Source organism: Delphinus delphis, chromosome 17 (assembly GCF_949987515.2).
Source record: "Delphinus delphis chromosome 17, mDelDel1.2, whole genome shotgun sequence".
In the NCBI taxonomy this organism is placed as follows: Eukaryota; Metazoa; Chordata; class Mammalia; order Artiodactyla; family Delphinidae; genus Delphinus; species Delphinus delphis.
This window is the reverse complement of record NC_082699.1, coordinates 66,093,910-66,111,884: the sequence shown is the minus strand read 5'-3', so window position 1 is coordinate 66,111,884 and position 17,975 is coordinate 66,093,910. Positions and strand designations below refer to the sequence as shown.

The 17,975-nt window shown below is 39.9% G+C and overlaps 2 protein-coding genes across 7 annotated transcripts in view; one reads left to right on the top strand and one right to left on the bottom strand.

Annotated features, from left to right (window-relative positions):
* NSMCE2 (NSE2 (MMS21) homolog, SMC5-SMC6 complex SUMO ligase) overlaps nt 1-6,152 on the bottom strand; it is a 224,505-nt gene extending 218,353 nt beyond the window's left edge. Inside the window, exon 1 of one of the 3 annotated variants that reach the window (XM_059995185.1) lies at nt 6,016-6,152. The gene's annotated coding sequence lies outside the window, so the exon portion shown is untranslated. The remainder of the gene's footprint in view (nt 1-6,015) is intronic. The other 2 variants (XM_059995184.1, XM_059995186.1) reach the window with 2 other exon arrangements.
* A 79-nt stretch (nt 6,153-6,231) lies between these two features.
* Nucleotides 6,232-17,975, top strand: part of WASHC5 (WASH complex subunit 5) — a 55,745-nt gene continuing 44,001 nt past the window's right edge. For 2 of the 4 annotated variants that reach the window (XR_009516650.1, XM_059995179.1), the window contains exons 1-6: nt 6,233-6,360; nt 11,643-11,953; nt 12,424-12,569; nt 13,250-13,334; nt 13,954-14,054; nt 16,085-16,277. Coding sequence is in view for 3 of the 4 variants with exons in the window: in XM_059995179.1 (XP_059851162.1) it covers nt 11,768-11,953; nt 12,424-12,569; nt 13,250-13,334; nt 13,954-14,054; nt 16,085-16,277 (711 nt within the window). In the remaining variant the exon portion in view is untranslated. Of the gene's footprint in view, nt 6,361-6,593; nt 6,761-9,705; nt 9,909-11,642; nt 11,954-12,423; nt 12,570-13,249; nt 13,335-13,953; nt 14,055-16,084; nt 16,278-17,975 lie in introns of all 4 variants that reach the window. The other 2 variants (XM_059995182.1, XM_059995181.1) reach the window with 2 other exon arrangements.

Here is a 17,975-nt window from a genome sequence, read left to right as displayed (position 1 = left end):
CCTGTCAATCATTAGATTCATTAAAAATGACACAGGGTATAAAAAGGGAAGGTCACAGAGAAGATGTTTAAGATGTTAATTTCTATTTTTGAGGTGTTCGTCTACTACAAACATCCACAATACAACTCGTCATCAATTCAAATCATTCAATTAACAAATATTCAGCAAGTATTTTTTGGAACATAGCATAGAGGGTCTTAATGAAGGATAAAGGTCCAGGTAGACCTTTTAGGTCCAGGGACTTTAACTTTATCTGTTTTTTTTCTTTAAATGATCTTAAAAATCAAGACCTGAAGCAAATATGGCAAAATGTTACAGATGTTAAAACCCAGATGATGGAACAAGGGTTCTCATTATGTTATCTTCTGGGAGTTTCTGTGGTGTTAAAATTTCACACTGAGAGAAGACATGACCATGTATATGAATGAAAAACCAATAATGACAAGGGGAGAAGCAGTGGGGGGGTGGGTGGGATGAACTGGGAGACTGAGGTTGACATATACACACTAATATGTATAAAGTAGATAACTAATGAGAACCTGCTGTATAGCACAGGGAACTCTACTTCACTGTACAGTAGAAACTATCATGACATTGTAAAACAACTATACCTCAATAAAAAAAAATTTTAAAAAAACAACAATAATGGTGTTTTGAATATGTGTGTTTTGGTGAAAGACAGTATTTATTTACAATCTCACTTTATTACACCAAACAAGTTGGGATGGTTAACACAATATAAACACAAACATATGCAATAAGATGGAAAATATGTAAATTCATAAAAATCAGGACCAAAAAACAGATTAAAGGGAAAACCAAGTACATGAGAAAATTTAGAATGTAATCATATAAGCTTTAGGATTCTTTATGATTCTACACAGCACTATATTTGTAAATACAAATTTGGCTATGAGATTTCCTGACAAGCAAAACAAAAAGTGAAAACTACAGAATTCTCTTTCTCCATAAAGTACGCCAAGAACTCAAGAAAAATAAGGCTTTCCATGGCAATCAAGGCAGCACGGATCATCACGTATGAGATAATAAGAATCATACTGAAAAATGTCCTTAATAATATTCTTACGATACAGTAATAGTAAGCTTCTGAGGACTGTTTCTTAGATTATGTCTCAAGGTAAGCTAAGGACAGGACACGTGTGGCAGATTCCAGCTCAGTGCCCACCAAACCCATTTCCTCTTCAACCTGCTCGTACAGCTAGACCACAGTTTGCAGCCTTCCTTGCAGTTAGGTGTGGCAGTATGATTGAATTCAAGGCAGTGAAACAGAAGCCATTTCCAGCCCCATGCATGAAAATGGCACTCTATCTCCACACTCTTTCCCATTTGTCAGGTTGAAACAGGCAAGCAATGACCTTAGAAGCCACATACTGAAGATAGAGAACCACCAAATGGAAGGAGCCTAGGTTCCTACTTCACTGCTTGGAGGAAAACTGCCCACCAATCAGGCTCCATGCATGAAAGAAATAAAAAACTTCAATTGTGCAAAGCCATTTAGATTTGGGGGTATACCTATTGTAACACCAACTGTTACTCAAAAAACACAATCCTGCAAAGATCAAATGATATGGTTCAAGAATTCAGTTTTCTAGTCAATCTTGATTCTAGTGTAAGTCTAAATTGTCTAGAGCAGCACTGTCTAATAGAACTTTCTGCCATGACAAAAATCTTCTATAATCTGCACTGTCCAATACAGAAGCTATTAGGCACGTGTGACTATTGATTAGCAGTGGTTACTGAGAGTCATAATAGCATGACTATTGATGTGATTAGCGTGACTGAGTTTTAAATTTTATTTAATTTTAATCGATTTAAATAGCCATATTGGAAGTCAACTACACTTTTAAAAACTAATAGTAACATATATCTACATGCATTAAAACAGATTTAGAAATCTTTTTATATTGATTACCAAAACTTTAAAAAAAAAAGAAACTGTTATTCTTGGTACATATTTACATTCATTAATCAGTTTATTAGCCATCTCTGTCTTTAATACTATGACACTAGTATTTTTCTGAAGATATATTATCTCAATGTGGTCTTATTATTTTAATTTTTCATAGAATTTCCCGTGATTCTCTTCAAAACTGCATGTCATGATATGAATGTGAAACTGTTGACACCTTCATATGACTCTTCTCTGAAGACCATGATTTTTTTAAATTGTGAAACACTACAGGTGCCAGGGAACCTGGTAATCTCAGAAGTAATGCTTCTAGATGGAGAATATTTTCTATTCTAATTTTTGAAATATATGTAAATATTTCATCACTAATATTTTTACATACTGTCTTTTTGCCTCTTTTCAAGCAACTCTGTTCAACAAATATTTTTATAAAACCAAATTTATCAAATAAGTTGCCTATTTATTATTCTTGTCAATGCTTTGCTATATTAAAATAATGCAAAATCAAAAAAAATTTTAAATAGCCACATGTGCCTAATGGCTACTGCATTGGATAGCACTGTTCTGGAAACACAATTATCAAAGTGTATACACACACACACACACACACACACACACACACACACCAGGGGGTAAGCCAGATGGAGTAAAGCCACAGTATGAACATGATATATCTTCCTGGAATATTAATTTTACTTAAAGATAACATGAAACACGTTTATATTAAAAATAAACATTAGTTACATTATAGAGTAGAATATGGAGGTGATACCAGTAGGGGTTAATGACTAAAAACTCTAGTAGGGGTTAAACACTGTAGCCTCTGGAGCCAGACTACATGCGCTCGAAGCCTGATTTTGCCAATTAAGTAGCTGAATAACTTTAGGCAAGTTATTTAACCTCTCAATGCTTCACTTTTCCTTTCTGCAACATGGGCATGATCCAGTGCCAACTTCAAGGATTACTGGGAGGACTGAATGAGTTCATACGTATAACAAAACACTCAGAATAATGTCTGGCATATAATCTTTTACAATGAGAGCAAATATTACCATCAAGTTAATCATACAATACTGTGAGCAGCAATACAGAATAGTGCATAAGTGAACTGACCTTGGACACGAATGCCTGGAAATTCCACCTTGTCCACCCCACTTAAAACTGCATCACTCTGGTTGAGTTGCTTAACTTCTCTATCTTCAGTTAGCTCCCGTGTAAAAAGGAGATAATCACATCTATCTCACAGCATTATTATAAGAATAAATTAAATTTTTTAAAATAAATTTATTTATTATTTATTTATTTTTGGCTGCGTTGGGTCTTCGTCGTTGTGCGTGGGCTTTCTCTAGTTGCGGTGAATGGGGGCTACTATTCGTTGTGGTGCCCGGGCTTCTCATTACGGTGGCTTCTCTTGTTGTGGAGCGCGGGCTCTAGAGCACAGGCTCAGTAGTTGTGGCACACGGGCTCAGTAGTTGTGGAGCGGGGGCTTAGTTGCCCCGCGGCATGTGGGATCTTCCTGGACCAGGGTTCGAACCCGCGTCCCTTGCATTGGCAGGCTGATTCTCAATCACTACGCCACCAGGGAAGTCCCCTAAATTAAATTTTGTAGTTTTCTCAAACTTGTCTGATCTTAAGAATCAGTTGAAATACTTACTAAAAATACAGTTATTAATGGATACTATCTCAGACCTATTGAATCAGTCTCTAGTGGACACTGAGGAAACTGTATTTTTATGAAGCACCCCAAATAATTCAAGTATGGAGAACACTGAGGTAACTTTGTCCCCCCCAAATTTATGTTTACCCTAACTCCCAATGTGATGACATATAGAGATGGAGCCTTTGGGAGTTGATTAAGTTTAAATGAGGGGGGAGCCCTCATGATGGGATTAGTGTCATTAGAAGAGGAAGAGACACCAGGGTTTGCTCTATCTGTCCACCATGAAAAGATACAGTAAGGTGGCTGTCTACGAACCAGGAAGAGAGCCCTCACCAGTATCCAACCATACCAGCACCATGGTCCCCAACTTCCAGTCTCCAAATCTGTGAGAAATAAATTTCTGTTGTTTAAGCCACCAGTCTATGGTATTCTTTTAATAGCAGCCTGAGCTGACTACGACACAGTGTATATAAGGATTAATGTAATCCAGGATAAATGTAAAGTGTCTGCTACATGGTAGCCATCCTTATATGAATGCAAAATTCACATTACTCCAGTGAAACTTTACACTTGCAGAGAGGTGGGGAAAACATTCGTCTGTTAATTCTGCACTATCAAGAGGAACGACTCAGATCGAGGAGCAAAGAGAATGGCTGGAGGTGAAAGATGGACTAAACGCACTTTTCCCTATTTCTCCCACTAAGTACAGCTAAGTACATAATTCACAGGACAGCCCCGCACAGCAAAGAATTATTTGGCACCAAATGTCAACAGTGCAGTGGTTGAGAAACCCTGGTTTAAACTAACCCCCTTTGGAGCCTTCCCCAGGGAACTGTGACTGTTTTGTTCTCTGTACCTATGGTCTCAAAGAAAGTTTAAAACAAGGTTATGCACTTCCTGAGCTTTTCCCTAGCATGTTATGTTGCCTTCCCTAACAGGCCTTGTCTTTGTCTGTTGGTGCCGCTGTAACAAAATACCAGACACAGTAACGTATAAACGACAAAAACATTTCTCACAGTTCTGGAGGTTGGGAAGTCCAAAGGTCAAGGCACCAGCATAGTCGCATTCTGGTGAAGACCCTCTTCTGGTGATTCATGGCCAGGGCCTTCTAGCTCTGTGTCTTCACATGGTAGAAGGGGCAAGGGAGCTCTCTGGAGCCTCTTTTATAAAGGTATTAAGCCTATTAGCAGGGCTCCATCCTCGTGACCTAAGCTCTTCCCAAAGGCTCTACCTCTTAATACCATCACACTGGCTTTAGGAATTGGGGGGTGGGGGTAGGAGGAGGACACAAACATTCAGATCAGAGCAGGTTTATAAGATTCTCTGTAGGTGAGGCCAATTATTAGCTAATATAAAAATAAAAATACTCCTCTCATCTTTCTGTACAAGTGGTATGCACAGAGCAAATAATTTAGATACTGTGCTGACCTCCTTTAAATCCACAGGGCCCTATACAAGTTCAGCCATAACTGTATCTTCTTTTCCAATATGCAAGGTTACATCTTTATGAAGCCCTCTCAGTTGCTTGTTCTCTCCTTCATGCTACCACTATCCCTCTCTCTCTCTCTCTCTCCCCCTCCCCCCCCCCCACCCCGTTCTATTTTAAAAACCATCATAACTACTTGCTCCCATATCTGCCACTCTTTCACCCTGGGAGCAACTTAAACTAGAATTCTGACAGATTCCACATAACATAGAACAGCTCTTCACACAAAATAGGTGACCAATAAAGATTTGGCAGAGCTACATCAATAACGGAAACCACCATTTCTAGGTTCCCTATGGCAAGCCATAAACTGGTGCCCCTACAATTCGTTCTCATTATGGTTAATCCTCACAACCATTTATAGGAGAGAAAAGGAAACTGACGCCCAGAGAGTTTATTTAAACGATCTGCCCAAGGCCCTGCTTTGAAAGCCGGCTCAAACCAGATTTATTTAGATCAAGAATTCGTGATCTCACACTACGATATATAAAATAGGCAAAACAAGGTCCTACTGTATAGCACGGGAACCTATATTCAATATCTTAATAACCTATAAAGGAAAAGAATCTGAAAAAGAATATATATATACACATTTACCTAAATCACTCTCTCTCTCTATATATATATAAGTATACATATATATTTACCTGAATCACTTTGCTGTACACCTGAAATTAACACATTGTAAATCAACTATATTTCAATAAAAAATAAAAAAAGAATTCGTGATCTTTGCCCCACACACATAGAGCCCAAGGATGGAGAGATGGCGTCTTGGAGAGGGAGGTAAACCGCCCCAGCCTCATTGCTGTGGCGTGAAAAGAACCAGGACCATAACACAGGTCCACAGACCGTAGCTCGCGGCACCGGCGAAGAGCCCGAGAGGGAGGCAGCACCTCCCATCACCCTCCCCATCGCCATGCTCCGCTCTTGCCTTACCTGGCTGCCCGATGTAGCTCCGTCTGGCTGCGCCCAGACTCCCCACACCAGGACCCCCAACTACTTCCTTAACTCCCTTCCCCTGTCGCTGAAACGGCGAGCGCGGGCTCAGGCGTCATCAGTCGTCGCCGGCGAGTGGTCACATGACGCCCCGCCCCGCTCTCCGCCCTTTTGTCATGTGACGGCTGAGGGAGCCCCGGGCGGAAGCCGGGGTCTGGCCGGCTGTGGATAAGGGCTGGGGGTAGAAGGGAACCCCTGCGGAGACGGAGGGGTGGTGGCCGGGGCGCTGACTCCGCGTGCGACCGCCGGCCCTGCGCGTGCGCCCTGGCGCGGCCCGCGTGACAGGTGAGTAGGGGCGGTGTGCGCGCGCCCACTCCTTCACGTCCTCCGTCCCCTCCCCCGCCCCAGGGCTGGGCCGCGCTGGCCTTGGTGGGGGCTTCTGCGGCATGGGGTGGGGTCTGGATGGGGGAGCCTGGCGTGGAGGACTGAGGGTTTTCCTGGAGCTGCTGCTGCAGTCCAGGCTCTGCATCTCCTCCACTCAGGTGGAAACAATTTTCCACACCTCTTTGGCGCTTTAGGAAGTGATGTTCAGCTGCTTAGTCTGCATCTGAGCCTTCCAAGTTTCCGGGAGCAGTGTTCTGTGGGCGTCGTCATTTCTCCATTTACTCTCCAGAAACCTGAGTGGTTGGTGGAAACTTCTACGGTCTGACGGACCCGGGTTTGAATTCCAGTTCTACCACGGGCTGTGAGTTTGGGCAAATCATTGCTCCTCTCTGCACCTTAATTCCCCCACCTATGTACGACATGCCAAAGTCCTTTGAATTTCAAAAAATGGTTTCGAGGGTCCTAATTTGTCTGTGGTCGTACAGTTAAAAAAACTAAAAAACACAGAGCCGGTAATGGAACTGGGTCTCCTGATTGACTGATTCCAAGCGCGTGGAGCTTCCTCCAGCCTAGGAGTTGCTGGGAGAAGGGGGAGAGAGAGGCTTTACTGCCTTTGCCCATAACAGGGAACACCTTCCGGTTTTTCTTTCTTTTTCAGGATTCTCAGACTAGAGTGATTAGGCTTATTTTAGAACTTTTCTGGAAGAGATATGCCGGTCCCTTTTGATCAACAACCGCTATAGTTTGTTCCTGATAACGGATTGGTGGAGACCAGTGCTTCTTTCTTTATGGAGCTGAGGTTTTATAAAAGGATTAAAATAGATCAATCTTCTTTTGTCCTCTGAGTAGGATAAAGATTGGTTCTTCCCAGGGCAATTTAATTTTCAGAATTCAGTTCTGTACTCATTGGGTAATTGGTATGATGTTGCCATGCTTTATTCTTGAAAGCATGTTGTCTTTTGTCTAGGATTACTTTCCAAACTAAAAATCATAATTCCGTACCAAATTCTTGAAAATGAAGTTACAACCACTTTTCTGGGTGCCTTGTAAAAACAAAATTAGGAAATTGAGTGGGATCTCTGGTTTCATTGCATGTCAAATAGTAAGAGAGCCTCTACTGAGAAAGCTGGTCTTTATGAGTTGTCTTCATCCCTAGCACCAGCAGAACCTCTAAAAGGAAGATTTGTTGGGGGCGGGGGAGAGATGAACTGGGAGATTAGGATTGACATATATACAATAATATGTATAACATAGATAACTAATGAGAACCTGCTATATAGTACAGGGAACTCTACTCAGTGCTCTGTGGTGACCTAAATGGGAAGGAAATCCAAAAAAGAGGGAGTTAGGGGATATATGTATACATATAGCTGAGTCACTTCTCTGAACAGCATAAACTAACACAACATTGTAAAGCAACTATACCCCAATTTAAAAAAAAAGGAAGATTTAATATAGCTTCTTCTACCATGTTTATTTGCATCTCATTCTAGAGTGAATTTTTTTTTTAATCTCAACTAAGTCTTAACATCTTTTATAAAGCCACCTACCTCTGAGTTCACTGCAACATGATTAGGCATCTTTAATTATGCTTCTTAGATTCTGTTCTTTAGGACCAGTTTTTCAGCCAACAGTGAGGCTATTTACCAAAGACTTTAGCCAAATAATATTTTGAAAGTTGCCTGCAGTGTAACTCTTAGGTAAAAAGGATTAAAATAAGACTTGGACACACAAGAATTTTGACTTAAGTCATTATCCCAGGCCTAAGCCTCCCTGACCACGTGCGTGCAGGCGCCGAGTATATCTGTCTGTCTGTTCGTTGGGAAAGAAGGCAGGTCATGTTGACTTGCTTTAAGCTGTTTTCTCTTTGGCCACGTTGTCTGTCCTATCTTGATACCCAAATGGTAGCAGTTAGACCTGTTCATCATAGCCTTACCTCCTCTGAATTGAGTCTAAAGTTTCATCCTCCTGAGACCTGGGTTAGTTTAGTGGTCTTCAGAGGACTTCAGGTGACTTTTGTTCTCATTTTCCTTTATTTTCTCACTTGTCTTATTTTCCAAGGCAGTCCGTTTCAGTGGGAAAAATGGAATGAAATTATCTGAAATTCAGCCTATTAGAGATCAACGTGTCTTAACAAGCAAGCATCACAGAGAAAACTGAACACAGTTGTTACTAATTTATGCCTTAATGTGTATTATACACAACCCTCATGAGAGAGAGTTGTGGACAACTGTAGTGGCTTCTCAGTAATCTCTGCTATGGGACCCAACTCCACCTCCCCTATCTCTGCTTCTGTCCTGTAGTACTTACTTGTAACCCCTTCCTGGAATGCCCTTCTCTTAGATCACTATCAGTAAACTAACAAATTACCCTCAAACCTAGTGGCTATAAAACAATAAGCATTTATTGTCTTATTAACATTTGTGGTCAGGAATCAGCTATGTGGCTTAGCTGGGTGCCTTTGGCTCAGGGGCTCTTGGGAGGTTGCTGTGCTGTGAACACAAACTGGGGTTGGGGGGATCTATTTTCCAGCTCACTCAAGTGGTGGTTGGCAGACTTCTCCATCGTCCCAAGGGCTCCTCCACAGGGCTGTCTCACAACCTAACAACTTGCTTCTCCCAAGACACACACGCTGGAAAGGGCTCCCAAGCCAGAGGTCACAGTCTTTTTTGCAATCTCATTTCAGAAATGGCATCTTTCACATCTGCCCTATTCCCTTCCTTAGATGGGAGACAGTAAGTCACACTCAGGGAATGAATAGGAAGGTGGAGGTCATTGGGGACCATCTTAGGGGCTATAGATACCCTTACTGCTTGATCCCTCACTTGCTCTGGCCTCTGCTCAAATATCATCTTACCAGAGAGGCTTTTACACTCTCCTGTATGTAAAATAACACACGCTCCATCCCTTTGTCATGCTTTTCTTTACAGCGTTATCAAAGCCTGATATGTAATATGTTTATTTGTTTATCTCTTTCCCACTCCCAATAGTATGTAGGCTTCATGAAAGCAGGAAGTTAGTTGTGGTCACTACGGTAGCCTCAGGTCCTAAAACAGTGCTTGGCACATAGTAGGCACTGGGTAGATATTTGTTGAGTAAGTGAATCTGTATCATTGGAAATGCTTTCACCTGCATATAATCCAGAACCCAATTAACATTAGGTAAACCATAAAAGCAGTCCATTTAACAAGGATTACAGAGGTAGGTAGTGCCACAGTTGAATCAAGGAATCAGTAACATCAATAAGAATTTAGATTCTTTCCTTCCGCACCACAGTCTGCAGGTTCTTGGCGTTTTTTCTCTTAGGCCTGTTACCTCATGGTCTCAAGGTGGCTACTGCAGCTTCAGGCATCAAATATTCATTGGACCACACTCAAAGGCAAGAAGAAGGGGGATAGCCGGAGCAACAAGAGAAATTTCTCTTGACATGCCTCTCTCCTTGTAGCTGGAGAAAAAAAAACATTTCCTAAAAGTTCTGCCATAGACTTCTTCTATCTCATCGGTCACAAGTGAGTCGCATGTCTAACCTGGCTTCAAGGGAGGGAAAGTGAGGATCTGAATGTTTTGTCCTCTAGAATAAGAAAGGAGTAGGTGAGTGGGAAGTACTGTTGAGGAGCCAGCAGTTGCTGCCACAGCATCCCAGTAAATGAAGACATTTCCAAATTGTGAGTCAATGATAGAAACTTCCAAAAGGAAAAAAGAAAACCCTGAAGGGTTATACAGAGCTTCCAGGTAATAGATACCTACAGTAGGTAGCTCATCACGTGGGTGAACTTTAAAAATGTGTGACAGGCATTGAGGAATGTTTTGCTGTGGCTACAGAGGAACTCAAAAGTGGCATTGATGTAAACATCTTAATAAACTGACCACTTGTAACATTAGTCCTCATTCAGCTATCCTTGTCCAAAGCTGTCTATTTGGTCATTAAATTCTTACTTTTCTTTTTGGTCAGTCTTTTTTTTTTTTTTTTTTTGGCCAGGCCATGCAGCATGTGGGGATCTTAGTTCCCGAAGCAGGGATCGAACCTGTGTCCCCTGCACTGGGAGCACAGAGTCTTAACCACGGGACTACAAGGGAAGTCTCTTGGTCAGTTTTCTTAATTGTTGACATCATGTTGATAGAGCAGGATCCCAATGCCAAGTGAAAGTGCAAATGTTGGGAAGTCACAGGCCTTTATGAAGTTGAAAAATAATTTAGGCTTCCATGAAGTTCACAAATGATGACCTAGCTAAATTAACAATTAGAGGAGAGAAATGCAACAAAGATGATGACACAATTAACACTTCAAAAGATAATGAGGTGAAAAAGAATTGGGAGGCCCTCTGGAAAAATGCATGATGCCTTGGAAATTTTTTGCAAAAATTACCCATTTAAAGCTCATACTATGAAAGACAACTGTGGAGTACAAAACACTGTATTATCGAAATCACGATTTGATGAAGCCAGCTTTTGACTTGTTCTTGGTTTGTCCATTGAGTACAGAGTTTCTGCAACTTTACTCTCAATTTTGTTAAGCATAAAACTTATTGTCAGAAGTTTTGATGATATCATTTGAAGATACATTCCTAATCAGAACTTCTCCACTGCTTAGTATGAAATAGTTGTCCTTACTTTTAGAGTCACCCTGTCACATTTCTCAGGCATATATTAGTCTCAATAACAGGACCTCCCATACTTGACATATGAAAAAAACTTTTTTTTTCTTTTTTTTTTGGCTGTGCCGCGCAGCTTGTGGGATCTTAGTTTCCCAACCAGGGATTGAACCCAGGCCCTCAGCAGTAAAAGCACAGAGTCCTAACCACTGCACTGCCAGGGAATCCCCTGAAAAAAACATTTTTAAAGGTTGTTCCCTCATCTAATTCTAGTAGATTTTAGGACATAGTTATCTTTTCCCAAAGGTAAAAGAAGTGGTACAATTCCTGTAAGGAAAATTTAATAATCTGTTCCCAATGTAGGGCACCTTGGAACCTTCTCACAAGCTCAGGGATCAGCTACATCAAGTCTTTTCTCATGGAGAGAAGTGAATAAAGTGTTGAGAAAGAGGCCAAGAGTAGCAATTTAGCAAAGTTCCTCTACAAGGAAAACATGAAGAGTGGAAATTAAATGCCCTCCCTCCATATCAGAACTCATTATGTGTTACAAATTTTTTTCAGTGAGTTTGGAAGAAAAATATTGTGTGTGTGTTTCACGTGGTTCCTTAAAAAAATGGAGATTTTCATACTTTTTTTGGGGGGGGGATACAGGTCCTTTAATGGAGCGGCCAGTATATCTGCAGACCTGGTTTCATCTGATGATTTACAGACCCCAGCTCTGAAGCCAGTTACACATTTTCCTGTGGCCGGGCACAGAGTAGTTGATTATCCTCACGATGTTGGACTTTTTGGCTGAGAATAACCTCTGTGGCCAAGCAATCCTAAGAATTGTTTCCTGTGGCAATGCCATCATTGCTGAACTTCTGAGGCTCTCTGAGTTTATTCCTGCTGTATTCAGGTTAAAAGACCGAGCTGATCAACAGAAATACGGAGATATCATATTTGATTTCAGCTATTTTAAGGTAATCTTCCTCAACAGCTTTTCTTACCAGTCTTTTCTACAAAAGCATGCTTTCCTTGGAAACCAGGAGACTCTGAGAGGTTAAGTAATTATGGAGAAGGAGTTAAAAAGAAAAGCTTTTCAACCAAATTTAGTATCAACTAACTTTAAAATAATATACTGTGTGGAAGCCCTAACACAATATAATCAAATCTTAAAAAGATAACTTTGGTATAATGTGTTTCACATTGAAGTACCCCACACTTAAAAGCATGTCAATTGTTGCAATTCAAGTCCATTTCTTTCAAAGGGATTTTATATCTGTGCTTCTGAGATCTTCATTACTTTCTGTTCCTCTGCTTTCAATTTTTGATATCCCTTTTGAGGCATAAGAACAAATTTTTAAAAGACTGTTTTGAAATTGTTACCAATAATTCTATTGGTTTGTGACTCTTTTCTTGATGTTTCACATAAATGTGTTTTTCTTCTTAGGGTCCAGAATTATGGGAAAGCAAACTGGAAGCTAAGCCAGAGCTACAGGATTTAGATGAAGAGTTTCGGGAAAACAACACAGAAATTGTGACCAGATTTTATTTAGCATTTCAAAGTGTGCATAAATATATTGTAGACTTAAACAGGTATTGACTAATTTAGTCATAGCTTATTTTGATAGTAAATAGTGGAGAGGGAGAAGGGATGGACTAGAACGTGTATATCTTTCTGAGTTACTAAGAAATTTACTAGCTCATACCATGGATAATTATCTTTTCCTTCCTGTGGCACTAGTCATCTTAAGTATTTTAGAGTTTTAATATTATTTCCTGCTCTTGTTAAGGATTATAATCATCTTGCTTTGTACCAAGTCAGTTGGCTTTCAATCTTGATCCTAATTTAGTTTATTATATATGAGAAGTGGAAAAAAAAAGGAACTTATTTTTGTAGCGTTGGTAACCATAGCCTTCCTTCTTATCCCTGACCAGACAATATTGTCTTCCTTCTAGCCCATAAGAATTCATTATTCATTAGCTTTTAAACTAGTCCATGTTTTTATGCCATTATTCCCAAGATATCTGTAATTCGTAAATCAGGACTATGGAATATTCCTTTTACTTGGAGTGGCCATAAATAATCTGTGGCCCTGATCACTATGAGTTCCTGCTCACCAATCTATTCCTAAGAGCATGAATGGCCACAAACTATTTGAAGGCCAGAATGCCTGGTATCTTGCCTAATCTTTTAAAAATCTTTACTGTCCTTCTTCAGAGATATTAACATTTTTATTATCAATGAATAACTTGCTCTGGGGTTTCATTTCTAGATATCTAGATGATCTCAATGAAGGTGTTTATATTCAGCAAACCTTAGAAACGGTGCTTCTCAATGAAGATGGAAAACAACTTCTAGTAAGTAGTAGTGACCACTTAAAATTTAAAAATCAAGAATGTCAAACTTAGCGTTACTTTTTTTCCTGTAAGTCACAAATACATACAGTGTATCCTTCTTTAAGGAGAAGCAAAATAAACTGATAATTATCTTCTAACTGGCAGGTCTTTGTCTGAATTTAGAACATAGTAGACTTTGAGCAGAGCTACAAGTGAATAAAGATTATGTGCAGGTTATGAGCTTCCTCAGTGTAACAATCCTATCTTCTTTATCTTTTGCATCCCAGACATCTAGCCTGGTACCTAGTACATCATGATCACTTAAGAAATGTTTGTTAAATAAGTGAATGACTTATTATGTATTCATAATGTTGGGATTCCATTTTGGTATCCCAAGCAAAATATGAAAAATAGACCAACTGAAAGATAGTCATTGTAAATTAAACTTTATTTTGCATAAACTTTTCGAAGCTCATTCTGTACAGAAGGTGAGAACCCTTTGGGGGGAACCTGCATTCTCCTTGTAATGTAAAGTTTTTAGGAGGAACCAGAGCAGAGTGATCCTTTTACACATTATCAGCTTCACTCCATAAGCATGTGTACTCCTGTGAACTTGGCTGTTGTCTTTTTCTCGTCATAGTGTGAAGCACTGTACTTATATGGAGTTATGCTCCTGGTCATCGACCAAAAGATTGAAGGAGAAATCAGAGAGAGAATGCTCGTTTCTTACTATCGATACAGGTATCCCTGGGCTAAGACTACACCCTCCAAAAGCACTGCTATTGGTAAAGTACAGTGTAGGTTTCCATCCTCCTTTTATTGTGAACAGCAGCAATATGATCTAGAATGCAAAAGTGTAAGATTCTTATCACTTCTAAGTATAATACATAATGTAGAAATATAACAATCTGTGTTTCATATCATCATTATAATAGATTATATGTCATATAATCTAGTATATATAGAGTAATTTATTATAGATTATTAGCGATATATAGCTTATCATGTCCATCATGATACCTCAGTTTTTTTTTAAAAGGAATGTGAATTTTCCTTACCTGAAAGATTAATTTGGGAATTTTGGCAGTCTAATGAATTTTTTTTTTAAGTTTTCAAATACTACTCCTTGGCAGATGTAAGGAAATGAATGAGTTTTCTGTTATCATTTTCAGGTTGATACATTTTGAAAAGTTATCATTCAGGGCCAGGTTGAAAGTGAATTCTTACCCATGTATATGTAGAACCAAAAACAGAACAAACAGTAACGCACATCCCAACCATGTGTTACATGTGTCTTTACAGAGCTATGACTTCAAGAAGCAGGGTCTTAAAAACAGGACCCACCTTAACCAGCTGTGATTTCAGTCCCTAATGTACAGTTTTCAATTTGTTAAATAAATGAGTCAGAATCTGGATACAGGGTCAATGTCAGAAATAATCAAGATTCGGGGAAGAAACAGTCAATAAGCAGGAGTCAGGAACTTGGGCTAAAGATGTGCAGGCTAGAATTAACATTTTCAGACTTACAAATTAGGACAAAATAAATAGGGCAAAAAGGCAGATCCTCAACAGAGAGGGATTGTTTGGGGATGTTGTATTTTCAGCCACACTTGGTACTGCCGCCTTCTCAGCAATAAATTAGGCTACTCAGCTGGCCTGTTCCTTTAGCTTTATCAGGATGTGAGGAGAGTATCCACCAGCATGCGTAATTCATTCACATCAGTTTGACCATCCATGTTTTTTAAAATGGGCTATGAATGGTCTTGCCTCTATTTCTGAAAGTACCTGGAAAAACAAAAACCATAAAAAACATGAAGAAGAAGAAAAAAATCTGCTAATCAAGCCCAGCTTTGACAATCCGGCTTTGTCCCTTAGGGTATAATGGCTAATTCATTAGAATGTGAGGATCCACTACTGAAGAGACACTGAACAATTACAAGTCAGAGCAGTAGTAAAGGAGGTTCTTACATCAGATAGGAGGTCATCTTCAAGTCTAAGATTGAGTCTCTTTGGGGGATTACTACTTCAAGCCACCAGAAAAATCATAGATGTTCTGCTTAAATCTCTGTAGAAGGTACATCTTACCAAGAAAACAGTTGGTATATCCCACTTGAAATTGATAGACTTTTTAAAAATTATTGTTTAAATTTATGAAAATTGGTGCAGGTTCACATTCTTTATCCACAGTTTTGAAATCCAAAGAACTCTGACAAAAATATATGAACATACACACATGCACAACATGCATACAGAGCAACTACGTTGGCAGCAAACCTGACCTAACTTGAAATCTTTTGGAGTCAGCACCTGACTGGAGCAGACATGAGGCTATAGACAGTCTTTATTTATCTCACTTGTGTGAATGTTCATAAATTTTATTGTAGAAATATTAATATATCTTGATCATGGAATGCCATCTAAGACCCTGCTGGAGTATTATATCGTACATGATATATGTATCATTACTTTCTTATATTTGAAAAACGCTGTATTCTGAAACAAATCCAGCCCCAAGGATTTTAGGGAAACGGATCATGGACCTTCACATAAAACTGTACATACATACAGGAACCCATCTTATCAGTTTGGTATATTACAACAGGCTTTTTGAAAATATAATTTTGAATTTTAGGGATATAAGTTGACCTACAGTCATATCTAAAATTATATAAAGTTAAGTTATACTGAAATTCTTCTGCTTTGCTGGACTTTGCATTTCTAATATATGCGGTTTCTTTGGCCCTTTATTTCCCATTGTAAACACGGCTCAGTGCTGCTCGATCTTCTGCTGATTCGAATATGGATGATATTTGTAAGCTGCTTCGAAGTACAGGTTATTCCAGCCAACCAGGAGCCAAAAGACCACCCAACTATCCTGAGAGTTACTTCCAGAGGGTGCCTATCAACGAGACCTTCATCAGCATGGTCATCGGTCGGCTAAGATCTGATGATATTTACAACCAGGTGGGGATTAAGTCTATTTTTAAATCTGTCCTAATAGTTTAAAAGACTGATTTCACCTTCCTCCTCAATTGCTCCTTTCTTTTCTCCTTCCTCAGAAGAGTAAAAGCAGCTAGAAACTATTTAAAACTTTCTGAGTTGTGCCTTGGAATTGTTAAGGAAAGAGGGATATTAATTAGGGCAGTATTAGAGATTTCAAGGAGGAGATGAGATTTGAGCTTTTTTGGAAAGAAGATGCATTCTTTTAGGCGTTCAGTTGAGAAATGATTGCTGAGTGTGCAGTATGTGGCTGTCCGTGTGCTTGGTGCTGGGGATCCATTGCTGAAGAAGGCAGGCCCTGGTCCCTACTCATAAAGAGCTTGTAGCTGAAGAAAGAAGACAGACAAAAGAATTCCAGTAAAGCCAGATGGGTGTTATCTTAGGGGAAGTGCAGAGTGTTGTGAGGCACATGACAGGGGCAGCAAGATTGCAACAGGTGACAAAGGGGATATCCGGACAGCCCAGGCAAATGAGGCAGCATGAGCAGGGTTGGAAAGGCTCACTTTCCTCTCTAGTATGTGTACCATTCACTCACTCAAAATGGTACCAGAGAAAGTTACCATTTGACTTCATTTTCCTAAAGAAAACATAATTTTAGGTATTATATATATTTTTTCTTACTAGAAGAGAGTAAAGAGTTGGACCTGTGATAACTGGATATCATTTATTACAGAGCACACCTGTTCTGTATAGTTCTTAGGTAGCCTGCTAGTTTTTTGTATGAACATGTTAAGTGTAAATAAAGAGTTTTTGGTTGTTATTTGTTTTGTTTGGTTTTTTAAGACAACTCAAAATGAGGAGCTACCTGCAGATACCAGGTCTCCATAATATTTGTTGCCATTTATTGAGAATTCAACATGAACCAGAATCATAGGAGGTTTTTTTCAAATACTGTTTTCTCTATTTTTCACAATAGTCTTTCAAAATAGACAGCACTATTCTCATGTTGCTGTTGAGAAAAATAAGGCTTGGAGAGCTTACATAATTTTCACAACATCACATAAGTAGGCAGCAGAACCATAATTTGAATGCAGGCCTGTATGACTTCAAAGCCCACGCTGTTTCTTTACTGCCTCTCATTAACCCTTCTATTAACTCTTCTGCCTCTTAGGCGGTCCATTTTGTCCATATCTCAAGGGAGTGTGTTTCAATTTTCTCCTTGCCCTGTGACCTCTATTAACACCGGGGTTGAGCTGTGGTTGTGCTGTGTGTCCACCCCTCTCTCTACCCTCCACCTCCTCTGTCCCTAGCTGATTGGACCAGGGCCAGTCACTTGACACAAGATGGATCAGATTCCCTGTCTCCAGGTAATTTGGAATTGGGCCTGAGAAACAATTTCTGGACATGGGTTTACCCACAACATGCAAGACTTGGAGTTTGGGCAGCCTCATTCTGCCATGTGATAGAGAACAGTCTGGAGAGAGAGAAAAGTTGAGCAAACACATCCAGGGGAGAAACAGTGAAGGCTTTCTGGTTCGAAGCTCCAGGCCCATCCCAGGACCCGACCACATTCCTGCCCGCAGGCTCCATGAGGCATTGCTGTGTCTGTCCTTGTAATAATTTCCTCCCTTTCTGCTCATGGTCCTCGAGGCGCCATGTACTACGTGGAGCCAGAGATTCCTAATACATGAGGCAATGGAGCCCTGGGACTCAGCAGCATAT